At 39.1% G+C, this 17610-nt stretch overlaps 1 protein-coding gene across 7 annotated transcripts in view; it reads right to left on the reverse strand.

The window, feature by feature from the left end:
- Positions 1-15751, reverse strand: part of NR1H4 (nuclear receptor subfamily 1 group H member 4) — a 33420-nt gene extending 17669 nt beyond the window's left edge. The window contains exons 1-5 of one of the 7 annotated variants that reach the window (XM_083698701.1): positions 15192-15751; positions 14247-14639; positions 11361-11498; positions 6077-6439; positions 4125-4265 (exon numbers count right to left, since the gene is read on the reverse strand). In XM_083698701.1, coding sequence (XP_083554827.1) covers positions 4125-4265; positions 6077-6439; positions 11361-11445 — 589 coding nt within the window. In that variant the 5' untranslated portion in view covers positions 11446-11498; positions 14247-14639; positions 15192-15751. Of the gene's footprint in view, positions 1-4124; positions 4266-6076; positions 6440-7999; positions 8094-8576; positions 8852-11360; positions 11499-11866; positions 12010-14246; positions 14640-15191 lie in introns of those variants that run through there. The other 6 variants (XM_083698704.1, XM_083698702.1, XM_083698706.1 and 3 more) reach the window with 6 other exon arrangements.
- Between the last annotated feature and the right edge of the window lie 1859 nt (positions 15752-17610).

Below are 17610 nucleotides of genomic sequence, written 5' to 3' on the forward strand. Positions count from 1 at the left end.
AGTGGTGAATGCTTTTAATATCCTGTATATTATAAAGTTATGCATCATAGAAAGCAAGCTTCCTCTATCCCTGAAAGAAGAGGAAATTTAAAGGATTAAAATATCTTGAAGGAGCAAAATAGTATTTATGATAATGACGCAAGCGCTAGATTTGACATTGAGTTTCATCGTTTCACTACTGGCTGTAAGATGTGTGGAGTTTTTCACCATCTTTAACCGGTCCAAGCTGTTCCTATATGTCTATCACATGCCTCTGGAATGGTTTAGATAAAACATTGGAATGTTTTAGAAGCAAGTTATATCTCAAAACACATGCCACACGCAAACACTGGAACCTCAGCAAATTGTGTTTGTGCGGGTTTGTTTGTTTGATGTGCATCTTCCTCCTTCCACATACTATAGTGACACATACTAATGCATGGTGAACAAACTCTTATTTGTTATATTAAAATGTGTATGCTACCATATAGGTGCCATTTATGGCTGTTTAATAAAATATATAAAACAGTGGACAAAAATCATATGTATAATAATAATAATAATAATAATAATAATAATAATAATAATAATAGCAGTTAAGAAAACACCTAAGAAGTAAACCCATTTTACCCACCAAAAGCCCAACAGATTTTGTGTAGTGCCTAAAGAATAGCAATAAAGTTGTCAAGAGGATCTCACTTCAAAACCAGAGTCATAATTGGGCTACAGGAGCAAGGGGAGTCTCTCCCAGAGCCACCTTCCTGGCCTCCACAGGTGAGGTTACTAAGAGAAGGCCTTCTAAGACAATCTTGCATTTTCTGTAATGCAAGGATGAAGTAACTCCAGCCCTCCAGATGGGAGTTGGAGTCCAACAATATATGGAGAGATGTAGGGTCCCTATTCCTTCTGTAGTGTGCAAAGTGGATTTGAGAGATGATCGTTTTCATATTCTGCTTCTTTGAATTAGGTATACAGCTTTGGGTGAAAAACTGTATTTTACATACATAGAATGACATTATTATACAATGAGTTGTCTGTGATACATGACTAATCAGGAGCACACAAGTAAAACCATAAACATTGCTAAGATTACTTCATCTCTCTCACTTTTTGCAATATAGCAAAATTGCGCAGGGATAACTGCAGGACTGTAGTCTGAGTCAATGAAGCAAAGTCCAAGGTGATGTTAATTTCAAATAAAACATTTCACTTGAAGTCAATTGACAAATAGGAATTTAAAGATTAAACACTCTGGCAGACCTTGAATTAAATATATATCTACTACCACTCCTTATTTCAGGGTTGTTAGGCAAGCAGTTTGCAAAATGTCCTCATTGCTGTACTTCACAAGAAGATGCTTATGTTTAAGTTATGAGTTATATGAGCCTCGTCGTAACGAAGTACAGGTTTCCATTGCAGAGGATGATTCAGGTGGCAGCACCTATTGTTGGTCTTTGTTTCACACAAGACAATCTGAGAAAACGATCAGCTGCTTTAAAAGTTTCCATTTCCAGTATCCTTGGTCCGTATTGTTTACAATGGCCCATTTTTCCCAGTTTATTCTATTATTAGTCATCAGGACAATATGGTAGTCCTCCCTCCCAGCTCCATCTCTCTAAAACAGATAAAGCTGGTTCTGGATTCAGCACTGTGGGGTTTTATTTTTATGCAGCACCTACAAATTCACTAAGTGTTCCTATCACATTGGCAGCACTTTTGTTTGGGTATTTTATGCATTGGGTGGAAATAGGGCATCTCTCAAGATCTATGTGGTTTGTTAAATTTGCAGAATGGAAGATTGATTATATTATAATTCTTGCATGAATTCCAAACGCTGACAGAGGCTGTTGTTTTCCACAAAGCCTAACAGTTAATATAGCATCTCATGATCAGATTGGAGGATAGAAGTATATTAAAAACTCAGAGTAGATTAATTTCCTGTAGGAACCTAAATTGGTTTGGCACTACAGTTGTGCCAAGATGATTGGAGCTATCAATAGGGAACACAAAATGCAGCCTTAATCCCATCCTTGGATTTTTACAAAAGGCAACATTGAGAAGTTTTAAGTGAAGTATAGCTATAGCTCTCATGCCACAGTTAAACTAATACAGTGGTACCTCGGGTTACATATGCTTCAGGTTACATACGCTTCAGGTTACAGACTCCCCTAACCCAGGAATAGTGCTTCAGGTTAAGAACTTTGCTTCAAGATGAGAACAGGTTAAGAACAGTTTCAGGTTAAGTACGGACCTCCGGAACGAATTAAGTACTTAAACCAAGATACCACTGTATGGAGGGTCTAAAGGACCAAACTACATATAATGTGGGAGATCTGCAACTGCACATCCAACTTCTTTCTCCTTTGCTGAGTTACAGTTAGAGGACAACTTGTCTCCATACTACTCCTCCTCATCCCATCTACTCCACCAAGGAGCAAACAGCACTTGGGGGGGCACCTATTTAGATCATGAAAATGCTTAAATGTCAGCATTTCTATATTGCAGAAACTTAACAAAGGCCAAAGCATTTATTAGAGCAGGGGCTGCCAACATCTTTCAGAATATTCAGAAAGTGCAATGGGCAGCCATCACAGAATGGCTGCTGTAGGAATGTGGCAGAATACAAAATGACTGCCGCATCTAGAAGAAAAGAAAAAGCCAGGAGCGCAACATGGTGCAGCCATGCCCCACCCAATCAGAAAAAAATCCACCTACATCAGCCACCACCATGCTCACTCACAAAGAAACTCTTTGAACACCACTTCTGTTGAGAACAGATGGGAGGCTAGGTGTCCAATCTTGGCATTCAATAAAATGTTAGCATGTTGAAGGGGCACGAAAGCAAACGTAGGAAAGGCTCAGGGAGTGCAAATAGGAACTGATCAGGAAAACAGTCTCTTGTGCATTGTTGAGTTTTGAATAGATATTTACTGAGACCTGAGGATCCCTTTACTAGAGGCGTCCAATGAGATTATCAAATTAGCCAGTCCTTATCAGACACTGAGGTCCAGTGTCGAGAGCCTTCTGGCAGTTCCCTCACTTCAAGAAGCAAAGTTACAGGGAACTAAGCAGACGGCCTTCTCAGTAGTGGCTCCCGCCCTGTGGAATGCCCTCTCATCAGATGTCAAAGGAATAAACCTGACATCTATAATACATCTGAAGGCAGCCCTGTTTAGGGAAGTTTTTTAATGACTGATGTTTTAATGTATTTTTAATCTCCTGTTGGAAGACGCCCAGAATGGCTTGGGAAACCCAGCCAGATGGGCTAGGTATAAGTAATATATGGTGGTGGTGGTGGTACAGATGTAAGTCCCAAAAACAGTCCTTAGGAAAATAAAGACCAGGGTGCCCCTTTTGCTCCAAAAGCAGTTGACTGCAACAAAACATGTCTCTCTCGTATCAGTCTCTACAGCCACAGCAGGTTTACCCCTGAAGGCACACTCCTCCATTGTCCTCTGAGACAGACAGATGCCAAGAAGTTGACTACAGTTCAAAGTATTTCAGCCAATCCTGCTATTTCCTATTATACTATCCATTTTCCTTACGTGCAGCTGTCAGTACCTATGTCCCTTTTCAGGCCGCATGATGTGCTATGCTCACTTAAGGAAGCTTCTGTGATATGCTCCACAATAAATGCTGGCTTCTGTCACTGTTTTCTATATTATTTAGATATTGCTACCATATTACTCAGTTTTACTTCTCATATATGCAGTCCCCTTTGAAGAGAGACTGTAGCTCACCAGTAGAGTACCTGGCATCTGCAGATAGGGAAGTCTGAAATCCTGGAGCACTGCTGTCATCCAGGGTCAGCAGTGCTGAGTTAAATGGGCCAATGATCTGACTTGGGCTTATGTTCAACTGTCCCATTTTTAGAAAAGACTGAATGGAATTGTTCACTTCACTAAATAAATCACATAGATTTGGCTTTCCCAGTTTGCCAAATTGTTTTTATTGCACTCTTTGAGGTCCCTGAGATGCAACTATAACCTGAAGACTATTTTGGGTTTTACTACCCTTTCCACACCCTTTCCTACAAAATGTGAATGCAAACTACACAGGGTGAGGCCCAAGCTTACTCACACTCAGAGGAGACACAATTGAATCAAGGGACATTGATTATGCAATGCAAATATATTTATACATACACTCCGCCAGCATTCCTACTTCCTTGCACTTCTGAAGACGGCACTTCTGACACTTTCTCCTCATATACATGTCCATCTCACAGTTCCCTCCATTTTTGCACTTGTATATAGCATTTTTGGTGATACTTCTTCTGAAGAAGCCTAGGGAAAGAACGATACATGCAAAATAAGATCTCAATATGAAACTAGTTTCTGTTTTAAAAGAATGAATTTATTAGTATCAACTCTTCAGTAACGCAAATACCTTGTAACCCAGTAGAACATATGTTCTGCTTTCATGGATATTTATTTCTGTCCCTTATGATAAAGAGATGTAGCTGATCTTATATTCCCATTATCCAAGTACCTGGAGGCCTGGATCATGATGTGTGTGCAACAGAAATATATGTAAAAGCCTAGAAATCTGGAATGTGTTTATAAAAGGGATCAGTAAGTTCAGTGTTCTTTCTCCCAAGTAGGCAATTTGGTGCCTACTATTATTAGAAGTGCATTGTCTTCTGTGTGCACAAAAGGATTTCAGTTTCCGCTCCATCCTTTTCACACACAAACACACCATGTGTCCCAATGGTTGGGGGACTTTCCAGAGCAGTTGGTGGGGGGGCAAGGGGAAGTCCTGTTGCATAAGAAGTCGACTCACACAACACTGGATATCACTCCTTTGTAAAACAGAAATATACCACCTCTAAAGTATATCTAGTTTATAATTCCCAGCTTAGATATGCCTCTCAGTAACCAGCCACCATTTTTATTGCAGAATAATAAAACTGCTTCTTTTATTTAAAAAGAAACAAAACAAAAACCTTGCACTTCACTGTCCATTTGACGTTGCATCTAAAATGTCTTGTGTAGTCTCCATTGAAATATATTTGACTGACACTGACCACTTTTGAAATGCAAATTATGTGGTGCTTTCACTCAGAGCCACATAGTTGCTATTTCATAATTCCCTAGAGTTTAGTACATTTCCATACGGAGATTAAGGAAGGGAAAGGTTAGATTTAAAGCTGAGTTCTTCAATGCCTGTTGAAAACATTTTCCTACTTTTAAAATAAATCATAATCTGCTTTTTTATCAAACAGATTTTTTAAATCCATGTTTTATCAAAAAATCATCATCAATGCAAAAATGGTACCTGCAGACATTATTATTAGCAGCAAACAGGTTGATTTTATTAAGAGTTGATTGGATAAAGAAGTATCTTACATTCTATTGAGGTGAGAAATAAAATACAAAGCCCACAGAATATCTGTCTTACTGAAAACATTTGGTGATGCAAGTGCAATTAGCATTTATACACCAATTTATTTCAGATATGTAATAGTGTCCCACTAGAAGTTTATAAGATACAGTACCACACTGAAAAAAGTCCTGCTAACCACTGTACTTTATCGTTTGGTTTATTAAGCAAGGCTCCCCTAAATCTCCTAGGAACCATGTGCAAATTTGTCTCTCAGTTAGGAATATTGTGTCACATGCAATTCCATTTGTAATAGATTACTAAGAGCTACCTCAAGAAGTGATGCTCTGCGCACACATAGATCTCTGTGAACAAAGGAATGGACAGGCCAGTCCACTCACTTCACTGACATTATTGGGGCGGCCATTCCAGGCAAGGAACTCCACCAACATTGGCAAGGGAATGCATTAGAAATCCAAGTGATTACAAAATCAAAATGTCTGCACTGAGGAAAGGGAAGCTTTCAGCCAGCCTAACTTGCCATAGGGTGCATTCACTTCAATGTGCAGTCAGTCCTTGCCTCGCTTGCTAATCCTTTGCTAAATAACAAACGGCTCCACCACATAGTCCCTGCCTTCATTCACAAACTCTTCTTCTGATCAATAAAAGCAAACAGAACTTCCTATTCAGACCAATTAAACTACTTCTGGCCAATTACATGGTCACACAAAAATAACCTATCTTGTTCTACTTGCAGTAATTTTGTTCATCCCACCTTTGCATCCTTCACAAGTCAGGGCATTATAATGGTACCCAGAGGCCTTGTCACCACAGACCACGCACAACTCCTCTCCTTTCGTTCTCCCCCCTGAAGGACCCATTCGAGTCTTCTTGGCTACAGGCATTCCCTCGAGGTCTGGCTCCTTTAGGGGAAAGTTATCGGAGGGTAGTTTTCTGAACTCATACATTACAGGCGAATACCATTCTTCAGGCTGTTGGGGATAGAAGCCAAAGCTGGAGTAATAAGGTGGCGAAGAAACGGGAGGCTGCACTGGAGAAAAGTGCACAGTGTTGTACTGTGAATAGGGTGACACATCGGAATCTTGCACTGGGGAAGTCATTGCCTCGGGAAGTAAACCTAGAAAACAACACAAAAGAACATTTTCTTTTATAAGGAACTTACTTCAATAGCTCTATTCCCTAAAAGAAACCCATAAATCGCATTATGTTCATTATAATTTATTTTTATTCTTTTGCTGCTTCCTCCTCAACCTGTATTGATGTTCAGTCAATGTGAATGAGATAAACACCTTCCATGAATGGGTCCATGGCTGTGTACAATCAACACATTTAAAGCACATCCCATCCCCAAAGGAATCCTGGGAACTGTAGCCTGTTAAGGGTGTAGTTATGTAGGAGGAAACTACAATTCCCATTATTCTTTGAGGAGGAATGTGCTTTAAACGAATGGTGTCTGAGTGTATCTTTAAGCAATCCATTTCCTGTACTTCCTGGATGTCTCTCTCAATTAGCCAAGTTCTAAGCTATAATAAAGGTTTCTTTTCTGTTAAGACTTTGGCTTTTCCACCTGATTCTTAAGATAGGCTGGATCTACACTGATCTGTAAAAACACTTTTAAAGCCTATTAAAAACATTAGATAGTTCTCAGTATAATTTCCTATTGCCAACAGATCGCTGCTCTGCAGCGCTCTCTGGTGTCACATTTTTATAATGAATTTTTAATGTTATAACCGACCAGTGTAGACTCACTAGGAGCCAAAGCTACAGCATTCTGACATATAAACAAAAATATCATACTTTCTCAATACCTTGGGGTCCTTCTAGATAACAAAGTGGGATATAAATATTTTAAAATAAATACAAATTATGGAGCGGAAAATTGTCAGGAAATAAATACATTCCACTTACACATCCTCTGTATACACAAGCAAAAAGAAAAAAGAAAAAGGTTCTATGGTAGGGGCAAAGGCAGAGTATGCTTTACATATGATCCACAGGCCAAAATCTAGCTAGCAAATGCTGCTAGTTCCTGGTGTTAATTAAAGGAATGCTGAACTAATCCTACAACAGACTTCTTGCATTCTTAAGCAAGGGTGCATATTCATAATAATTCAACACAGATTAGTTTCACCTAATTACAGGAGCTCTCTAGTATGTACTTTTGCTTTATATGTTTTCCACACGGAGAACTGCTAGCATATATAAATTCATTCATGGTACTCTATCAAAAGAACAGAGCAAAAGAAACCAAAATAACCTATATGAGGAAATAACATGCAGGGCAAGGAAAGTACGTAACAAACTAAAGCATAATGTGCTGTGCAAGTGAGTTAGTTTCGTTACATGACATAAAGATATCAGCTTCCTGAAAGCAACAGTGCAGGGAAACTTAGTTATACAGAGTCAGACTCTTGGTCTTCCCACCTCAGTCTTATCTACAATGACAGACAGCTGCTCTCTAGGAAATCTGACAAGTGCCCGCCCCCCATTCCTACCTAGAGATGACAGGGATCGAACCTGATATATTTCTAAGCAAAGCAGATGCTGTAGAATTTCTAAAATGTTGGGTGCTTCAGGTAACAAAGGTCAGTTTCTAGATACTGATTTATGTATAGCAAAAACGATGTTATCTAGTACAGTATTTAGAACCACAAAGTCAGCTAGAAAAGCATCCTACCTTGAGGGGCTGTTAATATGACCATTTAAAAGACAAATCTAGTTCCTTCATCCAGTATGGCTCTCTCCCGCTTCCTTAATTTCCCAATACTTTACGGACAAGTGAAAATAAAAACTTCCTCTAAGACCAGCCAAGGAAACACTAGGCCAGAGGTTATATAGTTTACTGATTAACTTTGTTACGAGGAGCCAGTTTGAAAAAGTCTGAGAAAATTGCTATATAACATTTCCAGCATAATTTGTTAAAATCTGGAAAAGTTGATCTCAGAACATCAAAAAGAGTGTGGATAATCCCATTAACTTGTACAACCATTCAGATTCACTTAGTGGATTTTTAAAAAAAATTATGATATGTTGCATTACTTTATGCAGCACCTGTCTCACTGAAACAGCTGTCAGGTATTGTATAATTCACAATGGCAAGCCTTTGTCAGCTCTTTATCCCCACCACTGAGGCCAGGGCAGCTGAAACTGCCACTGACAGCAGGGAGGAAGGAGGGCAATGCCATCAGATCCCCCCCCTACACACACACACACACACACACACACACACACACACACACACACACAATGCATACCTGTAAGGATTCTGCCAAAAATAACTAACGGACTATAACTAATCTTCTAGTCCTTTATTTAGTGTAGAGGGAATGTTGGGGGATTGCTTCCAGATAGGGATTGCTCTTTATCCCATCGTCAGAACCAAAACACCCAGAATCAAAGAAGAAATCAGGTCTAGGGTGAGGAATTTGCCCCTTTTTTCTAGGGTGGAAGATCTACAGCTGGCAGCACATCCCTGTGGAGACTGGAAATAATGTTTCATTCAAACATGTTTGTAAACCATGTTAAAGACCTAAAAATGGTGGGAAAGGAAGGAAATACATATCTCAGACAGATAATGTTTTAAGCACATTTCAAATTGCAAGTCAGATAATATGGAATGGTACTCTTCTCCCCTACACAAAGATTGTTGAGCCAGAGTATGAGCACTGGTATGTTATGAGATCATGCCTAGGTAGCCTGCTGCTCCTGGCTACTTGGGAATTGGTGGGAATTCAACCCTTTTCTCACAAGTCATTTTATTTTCAACATTTAACTGTAATTTAATTGTTGATTTTTTATGCCTTTGATCTTGCTGTCACTTTTAAACCTGTTTATTATCTCTGCTATATAAAAAAGCAAAAGCCAGATGTTGAATTTTCTGCCAGAAGCAGCTTGATAAGAAGCAGTTAGCTAACCCGCCTTATGATCTTCTTCTTGTTTAATCATTTTTGACCTTTGAGAAATTGCATTTCTCTCTCTCTCTCAACACAACGAACAAAAGGATTCAATCTTTCTCACCCCTCTCTGTAGAGCCAAGAATATTGTAGATTTTCAGGAGCTCTCCAAGTGTCAGCACACTGTTCACACTGGTGGGAAGTAATATTACTTGCTAAATAGAAAACTTGCTAAACCTACAGTTTTGCTTCATTTCAGAGAAGACAGACAAGCATTGGCCTCAGTTTGTACCACATGTAAAGCCAGTCATTCGTAGAATATGACCATGGTGAGGCAATGCTTATCATGTCCTTGCTAAGGCCAGCCCAATATGTATGGCAGGCATCCCCAAACTTGGCCCTCCAGCTGTTTTGGGACTACAACTCCCATCATCACTAGCTACAGTAACAGGACCAGTGGTCAGGGAGTATGGGAATTGTAGTCCCAAAACAGCTGGCAGGCCGAGTTTGGGGAAGCCTGATGTATGGAGTATAAAATTCTAATTGCCACCCCCCCCATTACAAATATAGTAATAAAATTACAGAGCTTTCAGTTTCCTGCCTTTTAATGGCACTCAAGCTTTGTTACTTGAAGAAGGCGGCTTAATCTACTCTATCTGAGGCAGCTGCCTTACACTATCATCATCATCATTAAAGTGCTTTACTCATAGAAATGTTTCAAAGTTACTTTCACACACAATAGAAGTACAAAGGACCTGCAGGAAGAGGTGATGGTGAAGGAAACATTAAGTGTCTTAGGAGGCAGTGGGAGAAGAGCCTAAAATAATTTTACATTATAAAGTTAGTAGCACTGTTACATTTTGTTGCTCCTTTATAAATTAAAAAGCCTTCTGTAATATTTGTGCCAGGAAGAAACAACGCTTCTGAAAGTAAAAACAAAACAGCAAAACAATGCACAAATTTAGCAATATGTATTCTGATAAAATCCAGCAGCTGCTCATTAAAATCCCAGGTTTGCCACAGGGTTTGTAGGGGAACACACTCATATTGCATATGGCTCTTAAATATAATGATGGGGAGGGAGGCATTGCAAGACCTTCATAGGAACACAAAACAAGTTATGATCAAGGTGTTGGAAAAAATCCAAAGCATTTAATGAAAATATATTTGATCATTGTCTTTCTCCTGTAGTAATGCAATGGAAATCTTGTAGCACCTTAATGACTAACACATTTAGTGTGGCACAAGTGTTTGTCACCTACAGTCCACTTGTCAAATGCATCCTGCTATAAGACATACAGTAATCATTGTTGCTGCAACAAATTAAACAGCTGCCCCTCTAGAAGTCTTATACAGTACTTATGAGTATAGGACTTTCTCTTTTGCTTTCAATTGTTAGATTTGCTTTATTAGCAACAACAGCAACAGATATATCACAGCTGACCATCCAGATCAGAACTCTGTATACTGAGCCTCTTCAGTGTTTGACAGGAGTGTTTCTTAGCCTTACCTTGAGATGCTGGGGAATCAACCTAGGACAGGGGTCTGCAACCTTTAAGACAAAAAGAGCCACTTGGACCCATTTCCGAAGAAGAAAAAAAACTGGGAGCCGCAAAACCATTGCGACATTTAAAACAAATATATCTCCAGAGCCGCGATCTGACAGCGGGTGGGAAGGTGACGTCGGGACAGTGCGTGACTAACGCACGCACCGCCCCCATGCGACGTCACAGCCAGTACAGCGCCCGTCACAGTGGGGAGTGTCAGGGCGCACAATGCGCCTCCTCCCCTCGCTAGTATCCGCCCCGGAGCCGCGGCAAAGGTGTAAAAGAGCCACATGCGGCTCCGGAGCCGCGGGTTGCAGACCCCTGACCTAGGAGCTTTTGCATGCAGATTATGCACTCTGTGGGTGATCTACAGTCCTTTCTTCCCCATTATATTCTGATTTCATTATGCCATTTATAATTTTTTCACAGTTGTGTTCCAAATCATAACACAAAAATGTATTGTAAGAGATTAGCAAAACTGAGTACTTTGAACAAAAAAAACCACATGTAGCTCAAAGGAGTTTATCAGAAAATGTCAGCGTTACTCCATTCTATGGACTGAATTAGCATTTTGCTTGTAATATATATTTTTATTTACCAAATAAATGAGGAGCTTCGGAAAGAGAAAATCCATCTGCTGAAGGTAGGTGGGGATGCCCAATTAGGTTCATCTCTGATGCCATAGACTCTTGAATAGGCTGAGTTGCAGCAAATTAAGCTGAGTGTTGAAGGAAACCTTAAAAACACAAAGAAAAACAAAATGCTACATCTGCTTGCAACAGTGGTCATTTTAAAGGGCCTGTCCAAATTTTCAGAAACATTCAATGCAGAGCGTCTCCACAGATGCAGTTGTCTGGAGGGAGTAATGTGTGATTATTTCCATGTGGAGAGGCCTGTTTCTTAATTGTTATCCATGTGAGCAGAGCAGAATTTTTTTTTTGAGCTGGCACACCAAGAAAGGCCACTATGAACTTGAAATGGTCACACATTCCCATGATGCATCTGAACTATTTTTACATATGTAAATCCATGGACAAGAGAGAGAGAGAGAGAGAGAGAGAGAGAGAGAGAGAGAGAGAGAGAGACATGGGGCAATACTCTAACCTAATAGTTGCTGTAGTACATGAACCAGACCAGGATTGTATATTTTCCCTTGCTCTGTTGTATGTTTCACAATATAATTATCGTGATAATTGTCAACATGTTGGGAATTCCAGCTGTTAATCGTAATCAGTGAGTTGTTTATGCTAGATAGGAGAAAAAGTAGAATGAGTCACTCGCTAGGATTAGGGGGGAGGTGCTCTTAATGAAACATCAGGCTCCCTAATTAAAATACAGTTGAGGTTATCCATGCATGGATAAAATAAACAATTTATTTTAAAACATCAAATATGTTTGTTGAATGTCACATGTACTACATACAAATGGGACCTCTTATGGCTGGAAAACAAACTGTCAGATTAAATTTATGAGAAGCACCATCGTACAATTCCCTTAGATGTCCCAGCACAACATACTACAGTAGCTTCCTGTCCAACACCTATGAAAATATGCTAGGATTCTACCCTGTGGAGTTATGTACTGGAATATGAGAGAAATCTTCTATTTTCCTACAGAAGGAGTAGGTCATGGCATGACACCTCACAGAAGAGAACAGGAACAACCATTTTATGATGAGCAGCTGGTTTCTGGCAGCTGATTTTGGGCATCATTAAAGAGCTGCAAATTGTTATTTAATATATTATTATATTTTTACTGTCTGGCACGGGGGGGGGGGGGCTTTTGAGATGTTTGCCAGGCCTTGGGTACTATGTACTACAATTTGGAGCACCATTACCTGCTCCACCTGAGGCAACAAAATATATTGGTCCAAACCCTGAAGAGAGGATAAGTTCTCAGTATGTATCAATAATGTTAACCAAAAGATAAAGCTGTAAAGAAGAGATTGGGTCTCTCAGACTATTTCTACACCCAATTACACCTGTCCTTTTGCTGAATGTCAACTACTGTATATGTCAAGGTGCAAGTGGACTGGAGCTATCCAGCTAGCAGACCAGGTTGATTGCTGCTGGGATCAGTGATGGCCTAGAGATTTCTGCATCTGAAATATTATGAATATTCAGAGGAAGTAAAAGGGTGTGATTAATTTAAACCTAAACTTAAAGCTTCTTATTAAAGAAAAAACAAAAGACAAAATAATTAGAATTTAATCAAGTCATTCAGTCCCCAATTCTATTAAAAGTATAATTTTCATTGGAGTCACTGATGTTTAGTGATTTATATTTTATGGAAGGATTACAGGAATGAGAACTCAATCCAGCTTTGCCAGTAACTGTAATGCTTGCTGAAATTCTTAATTAGCCAGTCACTTTAATGCTTATTTTGCATTGTTTTAAAGGTGTTTTATGTTTTATCATTGTATATTTCCCTGATGTTTTTATGATACGACAGTATATAAATACTTTTATAAATAAATAACTAGAAACAGAATTTAATCGGGTGTGCATAGTGTATAGTACATGTCAGTAACATCAGATTATTGGCTGGGAAATTTAGATGCCACAGTAATATTAATAATACATTATTCCGCCATAGTTTTTAGGAAAAAAGGGTACTTTGGTAAATCAGTACATTTTACTGACTGTTATAAAAGAGATAGGAAGCATGCACCTACATGCTTGTTATCTTTAACTGTAATTGAAAAAGTAATTATGATAAGCCAGTCAGAAAGTTTGGTATTTGTAAACTTTTAATTTCCATTGTAATACTTATTTAGTCAATATTTCTCCATGCTTTATTCTGACAATGGGGAAATAACACTTGATCACTACGACTGACATGGGCTGAAATGATAAAAGTGAGGTTCCAGGAAATGCTATGCTCACTCACCAGTGATTTCTTTTTCCTCACCTTGCTACATTCAGTCTCACCAAAGTACTAACTTCTGAAAAGACTGCTTATTATGAGACACCATATTATAGAAACTAACAGCACAATCCTAACAATGTTTAGTTAGAAGCGCTATTAAATTCAATGGCGCTTACTCCTTGGTAGGTGGGCTTAGGACTGCAGCCTAAGCTTGATTATTTGTTTTTTTTAACTCTTTATGAAGCACACAAATTCCCGCACTTGTTAAAAAAAATATGATATGATGAATTTATTTAATTATAAAATTTCATGCTCAGTTTTAAATAGAAAATAATCCCCAAACTGGGTTCAATACCAATAAAACACAACAAAATTTACACACTTTTATAACAGTGTTTTCAAATGTTCCAAGCCAACTTGAACCCAAATTGAGAGAAAGGCAAGATATAAATAAAATAATAAATAATAGTAACAAAAACAAACTATCGATGAAAATCAATAAAGCAATAAAAACGGAGAAGAGTCACAAACAGTTGTATGTAACATATCAGAGAAATGATGCACTTATCCCCAAAACATTATCCACTAAAATTAACAACTAAAAGTAGTAGCTTACACTTGGTGTCTTCCTGAACTCTAGCAGTAGAGACACAGTGCACTCAGTAGTTCTGCATTCAGCTCAGAATCCTAATGCTTTTCAAAGCAAGAACATTTTTGTGTTGCTTTTCTCACTTTTGCAGAAGGCTTCAACGATAACAGGCTGACTTTAGGTTTAGTCCTCTTTTCATTGGCTCAGCGCTGTCTTGGACAATGATTACTCATTAACAGTTCTTTCTTTGCTGAACTATCTAAACAGACTTGAAGTACTGGAACTTTATAAAAACTAGAGGGAGCAAATCCTGGGTAGGATATACGTCTTCTGGGATAGCAATTAAAAACCATATTGCTACGTTTCAACTTGCATGAGACAATTATTGTATGGATCCATTACAAAGTGGAGTTGCAGGTACTGAAAGAAAGCAGAGACCTTTCAGATTTCACAGCTTCAGTCAGGAGTACCAGCTTGGCCCTACAACTGTGGGTGCCTGGGCAGCATGCATGGCACTGGCAATGAAATTTGTGGGTGCCCAGCCCCTTCATGGGGAATTTTGTGGGTGCTCAGGCACCCAGGGAATTGGCACCTATGACTTCAGTGATGCATTTTTAACACTAGTCTTAACCTTCTGAAAACATAAATAAAACCATCACAGTATTGCTGAAAACAGAGACTGAACAGAGGTCAAATTACAACTAAAGATGATAATTGTCACTTCATATTTATATTTGTCTAATACCCCCCACCCCCAAAGTGACAAATTGTGACTCTTGTCTTGGAAATCTCGCGTTCAAGTCTCACATCTGAGAGATAGGCAGTAAAACACTACAGAATTAGGTTGCAATTCTAACCCCACTTCCTTGGGAGTAATAACCACGGAATTCAGTGGGAATTACTTCTGAGTAAACTTGCCTAGGGGTGTGCAGCTTTGTAAGTGCCCTGTAGGCCTGAGGCCTCCTGGCCTACCTGAACGCTTAAGCCTAGCAGCGAGGCTTGGACCTCTTCCTCCACCCAAGTGTTTGGTAGGTGGAAATTACCACTTCTTTGTCATGTCCTGCCCAATGCATGTTGTGTACCATCTTGATTCTTCAGCAGGTCAGCGGACTGGGTCACGCGAGACTTCCATGGGTCACTTTTTGAGTCACACGACAGTCCTGCACAAACAGCTCTCCGAATGATAGACAAAATGTCTTAAAATGCCAATAGGAAATGAGAAATTCTCTAGTTCAAGCCTGTTTACACATGGGGCATTTACTGAGGAGGAGCCTGGCTTTGCTTATTCACTTGTTTACAGGCAGCTGCACAATCTAATACAGTACACAAAATAGTCTTCTCCTGTTCAGCTTCTGCTGTCTTGTTTTGTTCATACCTCAGAAAATGAACTTTTTCATTTAAGGGAACAAGTGTGCACTTTCTCCAGGTGTAAAGTAATCCATTTCCTGGCTAATCAAGTCGGATTATGGTCTGTCTAGGGCCATTTTTCCAGACTGTGTGGAAACATTTCCTTCTCTATTGTTTGTCTGTCCTTTCTAGGAACTAATTGTATAACTTTAACCCTTCCTTTGCCCAAAGGCTCTGCCTTTATATCTCTTTTGCTCTTCTCTCCCTCAAAGAGAGCAGGGAGGGACTATTTAACCCTTTCCCCTCACAATAGCACCAGTGTAAATAAGTAATTCTGATAAAGGGGATACTTTGCTGTTTACCTATGATCACATTACATGGTGGCCATGCAGTTAAAATTTCTTTTAAAAGGACCTTTTGGACATTCATCATGAAGCACTGTGCTGAGCCTAGAGACATTGTGTATGCTGCATGTGCGAATATTAGTGTAATACCAAGATAGCAATGCTCATAGAGGGTACCCTGAGCATCATCTAGTCCAACCCCCTACAATGCAGGAATATACAGCTAGGGGATTGAACCTGCAACCTTTGCATTATCAGCACCACACTCTAACCAACTGAGCTGTCCAGCACATTAAATGTATAGTCATAGTCCAGTGAAATGAAAGAGGTCATACTAAGCATGGGTAAAAATCAATATGGGGGTGGGCTGGGGTGGGCTGGATGGGAGTGAGATTACAGATAGTTTAACCCTTCCATCCTGCTGTGGCTGCAAGATAAATCCCCTTTTCCAAATCCGTTAACTGTATTGAGAGGGAAGCATCCATTGGATCAAAAGCCAAAACAAATATGCACACAAATATGCAATACGTTTTTTTCCTTGGCCCTGCTTCTTCTCATTTCTAAGATACCCTGTGGGACTTTTAACACTGTACATAACAGTTTATATTATGCTCTGTCCTTCCCTTTCTCATAATAATGTTTGGGGCTCTATATTTAGTTTCTTCATTGCTATGGATCCCATTATACTTTTCCTTTATTCATATTTTTACTTTGCCTGTTATATCTGCAACTGTTCAAGGTCTCTAGATAGTATTCAATGCTAGTCCTACTAAGGATAGATCCATTGAAGTTAATAAGTGTGACTAACTTAGGTTCATTTATTTGTGAGTCTACTCAGAGTAGACTCTCTGAATTTCCCAATGCTATAAACATGACCAAATTGGAACCAAAAAATTATACAAAGAATCGTTAGAGTTAATTAAATATGACAGTGGTAGCCTGGAAATATGCACAGAAATGGGTGTGCAGGAATAATTATGTTAAGTGGTACGTAATTAGTGACTAGGCTATTGTGGAGCAGAACATTTTGGGTTTTTGAAAAATAGATGCAACAAAAAAAATCTCTTAATGTCTTTACTGTATACATGCCTATTTTATCAGTTTAATCATTGACTACATGTTGCTTCATCTCTCCGGTACTTAGGCTTTTAAAGTCAACAGATAATAATGTGAAATAAATAAAACCTTTGTCACCCACTGCTGCATATGATGTTACGTAACTATCCTAAAAATGAGAAACCTTTGAACAGACTGCCAGTAATGCACACTGTATTAGAAAGAATTGAGTCAACTCTGACCTGGAAAGGTATTGCTAATTCCGGGAATTAATCACATATTTAAACCTTTTCTACAAAGGACATGTTTCATGTCATGTCATGTCATGTCATGTCATGTCATGTCATTCTTCTCTGTTCTACCCAGGACCTTCCAGGACTTCTTTTAATTTTGAAGGATAATGCTGCTGTCTTTGTTTCTTCCTGTGTTGTTCTAACTAATTTCAGTTTTATACCTGTTGTATATTGCCTTGCTATCTCTGCTTGCATTTTACTTGGGGTACCCCAGTCCACTGCCTTGGTTGTATGTCATCCTTTCCTTCATGTGTTGCTTCACAACACATTTCTCCACACAACTGATAATAAACTAATGGAATTCACTGCTGGAAGATGTAGTGATGACAACTAGATTGGATAGCTTTTCAA

Source organism: Podarcis gaigeae (genome assembly GCF_964106915.1).
Source record: "Podarcis gaigeae genome assembly, chromosome: 10".
NCBI lineage: Eukaryota > Metazoa > Chordata > Lepidosauria > Squamata > Lacertidae > Podarcis > Podarcis gaigeae.